Source organism: Engystomops pustulosus, chromosome 1 (genome assembly GCF_040894005.1).
Source record: "Engystomops pustulosus chromosome 1, aEngPut4.maternal, whole genome shotgun sequence".
NCBI lineage: Eukaryota > Metazoa > Chordata > Amphibia > Anura > Leptodactylidae > Engystomops > Engystomops pustulosus.
In genome coordinates, this window is record NC_092411.1 from 29,608,366 (window position 1) to 29,622,689 (window position 14,324).

At 42.4% G+C, this 14,324-nt stretch overlaps 1 protein-coding gene across 6 annotated transcripts in view; it reads right to left on the minus strand.

The window, feature by feature from the left end:
• Positions 1-14,324, minus strand: part of PDE4D (phosphodiesterase 4D) — a 595,186-nt gene that overhangs the window by 155,261 nt on the left and 425,601 nt on the right. For 5 of the 6 annotated variants that reach the window (XM_072136749.1, XM_072136766.1, XM_072136757.1 and 2 more), the window contains 2 exons: positions 7,092-7,283; positions 127-163 (listed from right to left, as the gene is read on the minus strand). In XM_072136749.1, the coding sequence (XP_071992850.1) occupies positions 127-163; positions 7,092-7,283 (229 nt within the window). Of the gene's footprint in view, positions 1-126; positions 164-7,087; positions 7,284-14,324 lie in introns of those variants that run through there. The other variant, XM_072136801.1, reaches the window with a different exon arrangement.

The window sequence follows — 14,324 nt, forward strand, 5'->3', positions numbered from 1 at the left end:
AATCATAAAAAATCATCCCTTATTACTCCTAGCATCAATTTTGGACATAACTAGTTACTCCAAGAGTCCAAGAGTATAAAATAATTGGCCACCTCTGTCATCAATAACTTTATGAACATAACTTACCTGAGCAAATGGTGTTACAATCAAGTCATCTCCATGTCTGTAAGATAAAAAAAACACTTAGACAAGTATAGAAATGCAATGCATAGTAACACATATTCATATCACTCTTTTTAACACCTTAACATCCCCAATTTTAAAGGGGTTGGTCCCTAATACAAAACTTTACCAGGATAAGACCCTAAAACAGTGTTGGCAAACTTTCTAGAGACCGAGTGCCCAAACTACAACAAAGACCCGCTTATTTATCGCAAAGTGCCAACACAGAAATGTAATTTGTGATTTATACTCCCTTCTCTGTCACAGTTTTCATTGATACCAGCGCTGAGGACACCAATAAAGCAGAAAATAGTCCCAGGTACAGCTGTCACTTTAAAATAGCTCTGTGCACATTTTGTCTGGGACTGCAGGAAGATACCTGGAGTCATCTCTGGTGATGGCCTGAGTGCCCACAGAAAGGGCTCTGAGTGCCACCTCTGACACCAGTGCCATAGGTTAGCCATCACTGCCCTAAAAGGTCACTCATATTATATTTACCCTAGTACAATGTTTCTGTTGCCAGCAGAAGGAGTGAGTCACATGACGCCTGAGCAGCAGGACTTGGGACTTCCTGTGACACCCCCGTGTCCTGCTGTCTTCTGAAAGATAAAGGAGGCCATGTAGTCATTAGGGTCCGCCGCCCCCTCTGTCATAACCACTGCATTACCAAAGATTGGAGGAGCCAAGGACATCCGTAAGTCCTTCAAACCTCTGATATAGTCGTGCTCATGGTGGGGGCACTTTAATTATGGCCTCCTGAATCTCCCAGAACCCAGCAGGACATGGGATATTACCATAAGTCCAGAGTCCTGCTGCCCTAGGGTCACAGGATCCAGTAAGTATAGAGAGTAAGTATAATACGGGTGACTCTATCAGTGACCAACCCCTTTAAGCTTAATGACCCCACCATCTTAGCATAAAGTCTGTACTAGTAAAATAAGATTATAATGTGTTTTCTATGTTTTTTTATACACATTGGGGCACATTTACTAAAGTCTTTGCGAAAGAAATTAAGGGGTGGGCAGTCGGACGATCCGACTGATTCGGACTGAGTGCGGGATTAATTGTTCAAATTGTGCCGCAAGCCAAGCACTTACATGCAGCGGGAAGAAGAAGGTGAACTCCAGTGGACCTGAGCGGGGAAGCGACACATGCTGGATATCGGGCGCACGATCTTAGTGAATCGCGGCACAGTGCATGATCGTCGGTACTTACAGTGAACTCCTCAAACCAGTTATATAAATGTGTCCCCCTATGTTTTAGGTGCACCAAAAAAAGTTGGTGCACTCTGTCAGAGAAGTGCAAAGAGCCCTTAATTCATGAAGAACGGGCGCCAGAAATCCTGCATCCTGCACACTACGCAGATAACTGGATTTAGTGCAGTTTGCCCTGTTCTTAGTAAATGTGCCCCATTGTATTTCTAATGTGCACACATTTTAGGCAAGTGTGGAAAAAACCCTGTACAGTAAGAACACTTCCAAAAGTAGAAGTGTAAACAGTTCAAATCAATCAATTTTAAATATGACATTCAATATGGTTTTAAAGGAAATGACACTGACACTCTAAAATCAACTTTTAAAATTATGCTAATGAGCCAGAAGTTCTATGGGCATGTTCCAGAAGCCCTCTGTGCTCTGGCTTAACAAGCTGTTACACTGTGCAGGAGCAGTCCCCCCTCCCCTCTGCACTATTTCTCTCTCGGCAGCAGTGAGCGCACACTGGGAGGGGGGAAGTGCTCCTTAAGAATGAAACAAACTGTAATTCTGCAGCAAGGAGGGACTCTGATAACACCCGCATATCCTTTCTGGCTCATTATCGTAATTTTAATAGTTGATTTTAGAAAGTAGGAGGCCATGGATAATAAATATAAGAAGATTACCACAGTCCCGATGCCTGGATCTATGAGTAATGTCCCTGGTTTATCATGATGGATTCTAATAACATGAATGCAGATAACATATAGAATATAGATACTGTTGTGACCTGGATCTAAATTTAGGTTTGAGGCTGCAGATATCATTAATGGCATTCCTTCCTATGCCTGACACGTGACACTTGCTCTGTAGACCCTTGACCTTGAACATCTCACGCATTGAGGTCTGGTGACTTCCCAATCTTCAATCCATTAGTGTTCGGTCAGTGCAGGAGAAGTGTAATTATTAGTAGCTGCTCCACTACAGCGGACACACGTTATGTATCTACCTAGTGCGGATTATCACAGTCATTGCACTTTACATAATATGTGCTACATGACAGCGCTGAACCTACTGCTCCACTTCTGGAACTTGATACATTGCTGCATAATACTGCTCCACCTGTTCTGTGTGATGACTATATTTCTTGTAGCTTGTGTTTATCTTCTGTCCTGTATCCTCCACCTACAGGACAAATTTTAGCAAGGAGCGCAGTTATGTTTGGTGCCTGAAGTCTTAGATGTCTGAGGAAGGGGCAAAGGTCCTTCTAGCGCATATGATTCAATTATTCTGAATGGCAGCTAGTATGTTGTGGGCACCATTATAGATTTTTCTCTAAGGTAGGGGGCCCCATAGATTCAGTGTACACCACTATCTCTTGCAGGAGGATGGGCTTAACAAGCCAGATTTGCTGAGAGTTAGGATATAGGACAGTGGTGGCGAACCTATGGCACGGGTGCCAGAAGTGGCACTCAGAGCCATTTCCGTGGGCACTCAGACTCAGGACAGAGTTCACCAAATGGAACCAAATCCACCAAGTCCCAGGCAACTTAAGAGATGCTGCTCTCAGCGCTATTTTAAAGCAACATTTCATTGGCTGTTAGGAACTGCGGGAAAAGGGAGATGGCGTAGACAGAACTGCATTATCTTTGGTGGTCATCCTGCTGGACCAGCCATTTTTCCTCTACAGAGAGACCCTGGAGAGAAGCTACAACGAGAGTCTGAATTTGCCCTCCTTCTTTCAACTATACTGGTTGCCTCTGGGGGGCGATACAATTGAAAAATGTGGAAGAACAGGTAGCAATACGTTACTGCTTAAAATGCCATGTTGGCACTTCACAGGAAAATAAGTGGATTTTGGTTGTAGTTTGGGCACTCTGTCTCCAAAAGGTTCGCCATCACTGATATAGGATAAGGGATGGCTGCTAGGACCTCCATAGATTGGGAGATGGGGAACTTTTCTTAAATACAAGATCATATCCTGGCATCTACATTCACAGGGTGCCCTCAGGATGACTTTCCTTTCTTCCGATCTAGGGGTGGAAGTCAGGGTTGGGAAATGTGAGCAGTCAAATCCTGCATCAATGTGACATTGTTACTTTTCAGATCAATTGGTTTCTGGAGGATTATTGGAAGAATGGAAAAACACAACTTCTCACTTTACTGATTTCAGAATTGTAAATCATACACAGGGCTCAGAGGAAGAGTAAGTGACTGCCTGGGGCACCAGCAACATCCCTTAAGCCGGCGTTTTTGCTGCAACCTTCTCCTGATCCAAGGACCTGAGATAACATTGTCTTCCTGGTCCTTAAACCCAATGAGAAAGCAAGTCCAATAGTGGTCATTGATTAGTACATGTAAAAAATATACATGTCTCATATGTCAAATGTAGAGGATGTGCTGATTTGGAGGTTACTTGACAGCAGATGCCAGGGGTTTGGGGGATAGCTCCTGGTCACCAAGTATTTTAAGAACATATTTTATTACTGGAATGTCACGTGCATGTAAACTTTGGGTTCCTTTGAGTGCCCCGTTGTGTAGGTTGTGAAATACATGTGAGTTTGGGAACATAAGTAATGGGTTGCTGCACGTGCCCGTTCTGTATGATGTGAATGGACCTGATATTTGGTGGTCAAGGAGACTTGTGGGGAGGATTCCTGGTAAAGTGGATGGACCGCCACTAAACAGTGAAGAGCAAAAGACCAAAAAATGGCAAAAAGGAGAAGGTAATTCACTGAAGAAAGAGGACAGAGAGGTCCCGGAGAAGCTGTAGTGATGCAGAGCTTAGGAAAGAGAGAAAGACCAGAGCAGGGCAGGCTGTGGCCATTATATAGAAGCCTAGCCATTACAGGTCCGATGTAAGAGGGGGCAGGGAGGAGAGTGGGTAATAGAATGTAAGGAGTAGTGCAAGGAGCCAAAAAGATCAAGAAATGGGGGAAGAAACAGGAACTAGAAACCAATCCAGCCCAACCATCCAGATTTAAAGGGAGTACCCCATTACTCACACTACTCACAGTATGAAATGTCCTTTCCAGAATTTCCTCTTTATGTGAAATCTGAGCTCTTTACTTATAAAAATACTATCCTCCAAAGTCATGTTCAAGTGAGTAGAGAAGAGTGATATATTGTTTGAGAGGAGTCAAGTTTAGAGGGGGAGAGTCACTTCAGTTTTCCATATCTTCAGTTCTATTGCACTGTACCTAGAAACATGCTGGTGTCATATTAAAGATAAGAATCTCATCTATCAGATTGCATCAGGCTTGTAAGGCATACAATGATAGATATAGATAGTAGATCACAGAACTACAAGATTTGTTGGGAAATATGAGATCGTATCTTTATGAGGACACCAAAAGCATGTTTCTAGGTGGTATAGAATTGAAGATAGGCGTGTCTGAAATGACACTCCCTCAACAGCCTCTAAACTTGACTTGTATCAGGCAAAATATGACTCTTCTCATTTTCATATGACTTTGCAAGAGATTTCACATAAAGAGGGAATTCTAGAAAGGACATTTCATCCCCTACCTGGGGCTTGGTGCTTAATTGGGTGAAATCTGGTGACAAGTTTTTTTTATGGAAAGTCAGCTTTCTAGAGGTCAACCAAGTAGTGGTCCGTTCTGTCCATAAGTCCGCTGCAGTGTATAATTTCCTTGTATTGGACATACAATAATAGGATGTTACATAGACTTCTATATATCCACCTGTGCCATATCTGGGGTGTATTCCTCAAAGAAACTCATATTTCTGCCATGGATGTGCCGACTGTGATTGTTGTATAATATATTCTATGTACTGGCATTAGCTGCTGAATGTTTCTGCAACAGTTTAGTCACAGAAGTTATGCCAAATCCTCAATGTGTGAACATGGCCTAATAAGACCATCTGAATAAGAGTAAATCCAGAACAACTTCAGCGTATCTGGAATTGTGAGAACTGGGAAGGTTTTCTGGCGTGGAGTAGGCATGAGGCCATTATATATTTGCATTGTCCCATGTCAAACACATGACATTTTCCCTTGTGATTTATAGGGTAAACACTGAGCTAAATATAGCAGTTTACATTACTATGGGGTGGACAAACAGAAGTAGAGAACATATCGACTCCCAGCGCGGGTCAAGAAGTGCAACTTCGCCAGACATATAGTACATGTGTTCTGCGCGTCTCCTATAAATGGCACGGAAAATCATTCTGTATCCATAGCCACATTTTTGGGTGGGGTGTTGCATCCAGTGGTCACCTCTGTAATAACCTGCTCTAAGCCATAACTTTTAGTTCCATTCTTGCTCTAGAGAAGAGATATTCAACCATTTTAAGTCTAAAGGGACACTTACCTCATTATACTACCTGCCCCCTTAGGTGGGGTATAAAATAATAATAATTCTTTATTTATATAGCGCCTACAGATTACGCAGCGCTGCACAGAGCTTGAAATAAAGAATTTCCTCTTTATGTAAAATTTCACCTCTTTGACTGTAAAAAAAAATCATCTCCAAAGCAGAGAAGAGTCAAGTTTAGAGACTGCAGGGGGAGTGTCTCTGCAGATGTTCCTATCCTTGGTTCTAGAGTAACTAAAAAACATGGTTTTAAATAAAATGTAAGGTTATTGTTCTATGAGCTACCGAGCTGGATATTCAGGCAGTTACAGACATAGTTGGAAATTTGAGCTGTTGGTAAAAATGCAGTTCCCTCCCAATCTTCAACTGTTTGTCTCTCAAGTTCTATAGAACACAGAACCACATCAGACCACAAAAATGAGATTCTTATCTTTAATATGACACCAAAAGCATGTTCCTAGGTGCTATAGAACCAAAGATGGGAAGTATGAAGCTCCTCCTTCAGGCAAATATGACTCTTCTCTGCTTTTCACATGACTTTGGAGATTTTTTATAGGGTGAGATTTTACATAAAAGAAGGAATTCTAGAAATAATATGTAATGCCCTTCCTGAGGGGGCTTCCAGTTTAATAAGAGATCTGATGACAAAGTCTCTTTAAAGGTAACATCACAACTACTTGAATTGAGTTACATAAAGGGGAACCTTTCGCCTCTCCTGACAAATCTATTTTCATAAATTCCATAATACATCAATCTATTCTTATAATGTTTGTGCTGTTTCCTCCTGAATACGTAGGAATATATTGACATCTCGGCGATACCATTGGCTAAAGGGGTCAGCGCTGATTGTAGACACGCCTCTTACTGGTTACACCCACCTGTCAATTTACAGATGGAAAACAAGAAAAACAGAGGAGCAGCTCAATGTTCTAATAAAAGAATTATTATCTCATGAACGATACATGAACTTTCTATAATAACCCGGAGAGCTGATGGATTGTCCTCAAGTATCAAAATGGATTTAGGGGGCAGCACATGACGTCGAGGGATATTTTATGATGGGAAAATATTTCGGATGACGGTGATATTGTGCAGGAACAATGTCAGGATTATCATTCCTGGTTGTGGTGCCAGGTGTCTATTCCATGACCTTGACTCAGGGTCAGTCAAAGAGGGAACCCGTCATCAGAAAACGGCCTATTATTTGAATTAAGCTTTTAGAATTTTTGACAGTTTATTAAAATTTTTCCATGTTATTATTAATTTCTTATTAATAACTGTAAGATCTTGCTGTTTCCACCCTGAGGACTTAGCCTTGGAATATTCTGACGCTCCTTGTGCTGTACATTACATACTGATCCGGGCAGATGTGATCACATATACTGCGGAGAATACTCACATGTCACTTGCGATGGAGGAGTTCCTAGACATGGACTTTGGAGAGAGGTCATAGTCGCTGTCTGACCTGTACAAAAATGATTCCCTTCGTTGGCTGTGGACAAAGTTGGCCTGTAATATCAGCCCTGATCCTGGGCTTGTCATGGGATCCAGGGGACTCCGTCCCGATGAGGTGCCATTGTCCACATCAAAGCTGCAAAGAAACATAAAGACGGTGAGATTTTTGCTATATTGTTACTAAGACATCATTTCTATTATTTTATAAGCTTTGAATTACATCTAAGACACAGGAACAACATTAGGGTCAAGATATCCTTAGAATGGACCTTCAACATTAGACTGGTGGGGGCCTACCTCCCGGTATCCCATGTAATCACATGATTGAACGGTCTAGGAGCTTGGGTGGTCCCATTTACTGTTCACCAGACACAGCACTATACAAATCTTAGTGGCAGTAAGAGGTATTGCAGAACTGATCTGCAATAAGCAGCAATAAAGGGCACAGCTGCTACACAATACATGGTCAATGCCCGCTCATCAGAGAAGGTGTCAAGAACCAAAATAAGCCCTCTAACTCTTATTCATGGTATTTATAGCAATATATCAAAACTACTATTCTGAAAATATAGAAATGTAGATTAAAGAAATTATTCGGTACTTAGGGAAGGGAACCTGTCACCACATTTGCCATACATACACATACAGCCAGTGACAGGTTCCTATAGAGCACTATTCACTGACTGACCCTGTTCTTTTAGCTAAAATATTTTCGCTTACATCCACATAAATCACCTTTTATCTTAAAATTACCTGGCATCAGAGGGGGGGTGTCCTGCTCAGCCGGCCCCTCCCATATACTCCTCCCAATGTGTTATGCCTTCTTACTGGTGACAGTTCATGTCACGTGACCAGATTGACATCATCTCAGGTACGTCAGCCTCTTAACAATAGCAAACTGTACCCCATGTATGTATCTGACCACATGAAGTCACAGCAGCCTCCATGGACTTCTACTCCTCTCCATCCTCCATGGAGGCTGTTGTAATTTCATGCAATCACATACATGATGTACAGTTTGCTATTCTTAGAAGGCTGAAGGACCTCCGATGATATCACTGGTCACACATCATTAATGTAACACAAGGCACTGTGTAAAAAAATTGACACAATGGGGCAGATTTACTTACCTGTCCATTCGGGTCCATTCCATGCGGCACGTTCTCTGCGGAGGAGTCAGGTTCCGCCGGGATTCACTAAGGTAGTTCCTCCGACGTCCACCAGGTGTCGCTGCTGCGCTGAAGTTCATCAGAATGCACTGAACTTCACCAATCCGGGCCGGTGCAGGTAAGCGCATGTCCAGCGAAACTTTTTTTTTTTAAATGCGTCAGTTTTTCCAAATCTATTGGGTTTTCGTACGGCCATGCCCCCCACTATTTCCCATCTGTACATAGAGTTTTATATGTCTGTAGCTGAATATTAGCATACGGTCCCTAAGTCGAAGGAGGCAGAGCAGGGATTTGAAGAGACACAGAGCTGTCAGTCAGAATAATGGGGCGTGACTCTTCTCTAAGGCTGCCAGAGATGAGTCAGAAAAGCTAATTTGCATATCAGAAAAATGGCTGTAATTAAGGTACATGGCCTCCTGGTAGCTAATTTTAGGTGATATAGGGAGGACTTGTAACCCTTTATCAACAGTAATTGTTAGTCAGGGGGCAACATCTGGTGACAGGTCCTCTTTAAAGGGTGAAAGAAAGTTCTCAAATTTTAAATCCCTAGTGATGTTTATACAATAAAGATCATTTTTAACCCCTTACTTTACAATTTTACTTGCTCTGCATGGAGGGTGCCGATCGTCGCAGGCAATGTTCTATAGACGCCGAGGTCACTATGACCACAGCATCTATAGGGTTAAACAGACGGTATCACGATAGTCAGGATCCCATAGTAATAGCTTCTGAACCCAGGCGATCACCATCACATTACTCTACGTCAAACTTCGGGAAGGGGTTAAAGAAAGGGATCTCATCTTTCAGGTCCCATTAGGCTTGTGGCTTTGTGATCTACAGATCTGGAGATACAGACAGCTAAAGGCAATGCAAACTGCAGATAGAGATTCAGTTCTCACCTATTGTATGTCCAGTACTGTAGCTCAAAGAACCATAAGCCTAGTGGCGTCAGGAAGATGAGATCTTTACCTTAAATGAAACATTAGCAGCATTTTTCTAGGTTCTATAGAACAGAAGATTCTGAAATGACAATACTCCTGCCACCACTAAACATGACTCATCTTGTGTGGACATGAGTTGAGAATAGTTATTTTTGCCTGTCTTTGGGGATAATTTTTTTTTTATACGTAACCAGATGAAATTTCACATAAGAGAGGAAAGTCTAGAAAGCCCTCACCTGAGGGGAATAGTAGTTTAGTGGGGTAAAACTTGGTGACAGGTTTCCTTTAAAGCAAATCTACCATCAAAACATGATAAACCATGACCACTTACCCATAGATCCAGACACTCCATGACTGTGGTAATCCTCTTATATTTGTTATCCATGGCCTCCTTCCTTCTAAAATCAACTTTTAAAATTATACTTATGAGCCAGAAGGGCCCTGGGAGGCGTCACCAGAGCCCATCCTTGCTGAAGCTTCACAGGCTGTTAAATTGTGCAGGAGCACTTCCCCCTTCCACCGTGTGAGATTACAGCAGCAGATGGATGTGGAAATGAGGAACATGGGGGAGGGGCTGACAGTGAAACTACAGGACTGAGAGGCTCTGGTAATGCCCCCCATAGCCCTTCTGAATCATTAGCATAATTTTAAAAGATGATTTTAGAAAGGAGGAGGCCATGGTAACAGATATAAGGAGATTACCACAGTCACAGTGCCTGGATCTATGAGTAAGTGTCCCTGGTTTATTATGATGGGTTTTGATCTCCTCTAAATCTATGTAGAACACAAGTTGCCTTTGAAAACATAAATATTGCCTGCTTGGTTTATTGTGATGGATTTTGACGGTAGATTTCCTTTACACTTAACAACGTTAAGCTCACTTCCATCTGTGATTTTTGGATAGGTCTTCATTACTGCCATCCAGAACTGGTATTACCACCTTCATGTGTGACACTTCTTGCTCAGACATGCTCAGGCAGTCTCCGGTGTCAGCTATAGCCCGGGCATATGTCTCCGCAAGCTTCAGCTGCTCTATAACAACACGTTCCATACTGCCTAGTTTTCCATTATGTGCAAAAATCAATAGGAATCTGCATTAAAGATTGTAGGTGATTCTTCAGCTCCGAGGCGGCAGATCCTGTGTGCGTCTGGTGGACTGGCGTTGGCATTGTACGCATCTAAATAAGCCTTTTGTGTCTCCCTAACAAAAACATATCTATATTCATTTGGCCGAGACGAGACGTTGCCGTGAAACCGCAAGAACTTCTGGCAAATATTCAAAGACAGGGAATGATAATAGCCTTTTATGTGATAAATAATGTCATCCATAAAATGTATACTCGTGCGGCCATAGAAAAGCCTGAAACATTTACTTGTAAGGGAAAAGGCCTTGAGAAGAAGATGCTGCAGAAAAATATCTCATTATTACCCGTCCCAGCAGATAAATCGTCTAAATCTTCTGATTCAAGATTTCTCTATACTGTAGCATGAATTTCTCTATTAATAGATCCAGTTTAAACGAAATTAACCATAAAAAATCCATCATGATAAACCAGGGACACTTACTTATAGATCCAGGCACCGTGACTATAGTAATCTTCTCATACTTGTAGCTTCACATACTGTTACACTGTCTCTACCTGTTCCCTTCAGCACTTCCCCCAGCCCTCTTCTTGATTTAATCTCATACAGGGGCTTTGAGGGAGCACTGAGAGACAGTGTAACAGCCTGTGAAGCTGCAGCACATAGCTACTCTATGGTTCATTAGCATAATTTAAAAAGTTGATTTATAAGAAGATTACCACAGTTACGGTGCCTGAATCTATGAGTAAGTGTCCCTGGTTTACCATGTATAATTTTGATGGTGGGAAATGCATTGGTCACAGCCCCCCAGTATATAGCCTTCCAGCCCCTTCACCATAGTATATAGCCAGCATGTGCCCCCCAGTATATAGCCTGCCAGCCCATGTCCCCCAGTAGATAGCCAACATCTGCCCCAGTATATAGCCAGTCCTCTGCCCCAGTATATAGCCAGCAGACCCTGCGCCCCAGTATGTAGTAAGTGTACTCACCTTCCAACAGCCCCCGGCAGATCCTCTACATCAATGCTCTGCCATCGGCTCCGGATCCCTGCGCGGTCCGTCGCAGGCATGATGTCAGCTGCTCCCTGACATTATAGTGTGTGCCGATAGAGGCGCACACATTAGAATGTCAGCGAGCGGCTGACATCATGATGCACACAACGGACAGCACTCCGACACGGAGCCGATGCCGGGGCATTGATGACGAGCATTTTTTGTGCTGAAAAACTTGGCTTATACTTGAGTATATATCACTCCCGGTTGTGCTTCTTTAAATAGTGCAATTCTGATAATTAAAGGGGTTTTCTGGGAATATAAACTACTAGTTACCTACCCTACTAATAACCTATAATAACTCATTAGTAGCTTATGTCTATGGTATACTCCTTTAAATTCTAATCTTCAATTAACGTAATGTCTTCTGCTAAAACTGCAACAGGCTTCTGTTTGAACTCTACAGCAGTCGTGCAGATGGGAGGAGCTGAGGATCAGTTCATAATAGAAAGAGCACAGCAGTGTGAGGACTACCTCTGCAGGGACTGCTCCAGCGTTCAAACAGAAGCCTTCTTCAGCTTTTCTAGAATGTCACAGATATTTTTTCACTTTTGCTAATGAGAATTAATTAATCAGAATTTCGCACTTGATGTTAGATTATTAGAATTTCATCATTATCAAATGGCAAAGCTGCAAAAGTTGCTTTAATCAAAAACAAAATATAAATTGTAATTACAGACACACACCATTGCTGTATACTAAATAAGGAACAGTGTGAGTTGTCAGACAAACCAGTTATGCTTATAATGTAGTAGTCACCTAACAGCTCTACAGTAATGTGAAGAACACAGGGTGGACATTGTATCAGCTGCACTACAGCCTTAAAGGGGCACCACTATACTACTTCCCCCTCAGGTATGGTATGAAATTACTTTTCTAGAAATCCCTCTTTAATGTGAAAGGCCGTCCGTTTAACTAAATAAATTACCTCCACAGTCATGTGAAAATGAGTCACTATTTGCCAGAGATGAGTCACTATTTAAGGCTGCAGCAGGAGTGTCAATTCACATCTTTCTGTCTTGGGCTCAAAAGCACATAGAACCATATTAATGGTGTCATATTAAAGATTAGAAACTCCTCTTTCAAATTGCTTCAGGACTGTGACCTACCAGTACCAGAGATACAGACAGTCAAAGCATATGATCCACCTGCCATGGTGGATACATCAATATGCATAGACCTCCATAAGTATCCATCAGGGACATAGTTTTGCGTAAAAACCTGCAAATATTCAGCTGTGATTGTTCGTAGGCTTTAGCAAACGCACAGGCCAGGAATGCCCACTCCAACGACGCATGCACCCCCTTATGTTCCTCCGCATCCACTTGATGTGGAGGTGGCATAGTCACAAGAATAATCGTGATTTCTTGCAGTGCATAAGAAATTACGACAGTACCCGACTTAAGGACACCGGACACCTGAACTCCGATGGACTTCAGCGCAGCAGCGACACCCGGTGGACATCGGGCGCTTCACTAAGGTAGTGCGCCGATGTCCACCAGATGTCGCTGCTGCGCTGAATTCCGTCTGAGTTCACTGAAGTTCTCAAAGCTAGCCTGAGTTCAGGCAAGTGCGTGTCGAGCGACACATTTTTTAAAAAAAATACAGCGTTTTTTCCGAATCCGTCGGGTTTTCAGATGGCCACGCCCCTGATTTCCGTTACGTGTATGCCGATGTGCCACAATCCAAAAACCAGAGGCAATTCAGGGAAAATCGGCATAGAATTGTAATATTCGGGTAACCCGACGCAAAAACGCAATTCGGGTCCTTAGTAAATGACCCCCATTATGTCAAATATCAAAGCCCTAAAAAATTACTGTGATTCTGATGAGGATTCATGGTTAAACAATGGAGTCAAATGTTATTTTATACTCGCTCCAGAGCCTAATCCCGATGACAGCAGAGAAGTAGTGCAGTGCGTACGTGTTATGAAACAGGCGCCGTTGTATACACTTCTTCATTGTCTGGGCCGTACATGATATTCATTATTACGTAGTTCAATGTATTATATCAGCTCACAAAAACCCTCCCGCAGCAAAACAAGATGCCAAAGACTGAAGACCGAAGAGTTATTCGGTAATTAATTGTCTGTTTAGTCGCTGCGCCTGAAACACTGGACTGTGACAAATGCCTTGGACGCCTTCATTGTATTACAGTACAGAATACAGCGCAGTCATAATGTCCAAACTTATGTAAGCACCCAGCGCTGATGCAAGGGGCTCCACTGGGTCACTGGCTCCAGTTTTAAAAGTTTTAAAGTTTAGAAATTTTAACATTTTATTGTACAGGAAAAGTGGACAAATACTGTAGAATAGAGAGGCGACATGGAGGGATTCATGTGCCCCTCACCAGAAGCAAAGGGGACAGAGAAGGGGGTCAGTGGTTTAGATAGAAATCAGATAGGAACGGTTAGTTAAGTGAAATCCCATAGAGTTTTGCTGGATGTTCAAGGACATCTACCATCAATTTCAAGCTTGAGAAACAAGGGACACTCAGGCCCTATTCACACGGCCGTAATTGTGGCTGTGATTTGGCCACACAAATTCCTGTATTTGCAGCCTAAAAGTTATTACATGGTAATATGGTGGGTAGGGGAACCAGGAAGAATCATGTACATATCCTCCTTTAGTCTTTTGACCCCAAGTATTATAAGATTCAATACCACAGTGTGTTCTCAAAAAAAAAAAGACAATTAGGTTCAAGTCAGGACATCAGCTAAGGGTACTGAGGCCACAGCACTGAGGGCATTAATATGAATCAGGACAGCATGTTTGTAATTTGCCGACCTAAAGCATGTGATGAGTCACATGCTTGTGACATCACTCAAGGTCTTTTGTCAGACCACTAAGGCTTTCCACATCAATCAGGACAGCATGTTTGTAATTGGCTAACCTAAAGCATGTGATGAGTCACATGCTTGTGACATCACTTC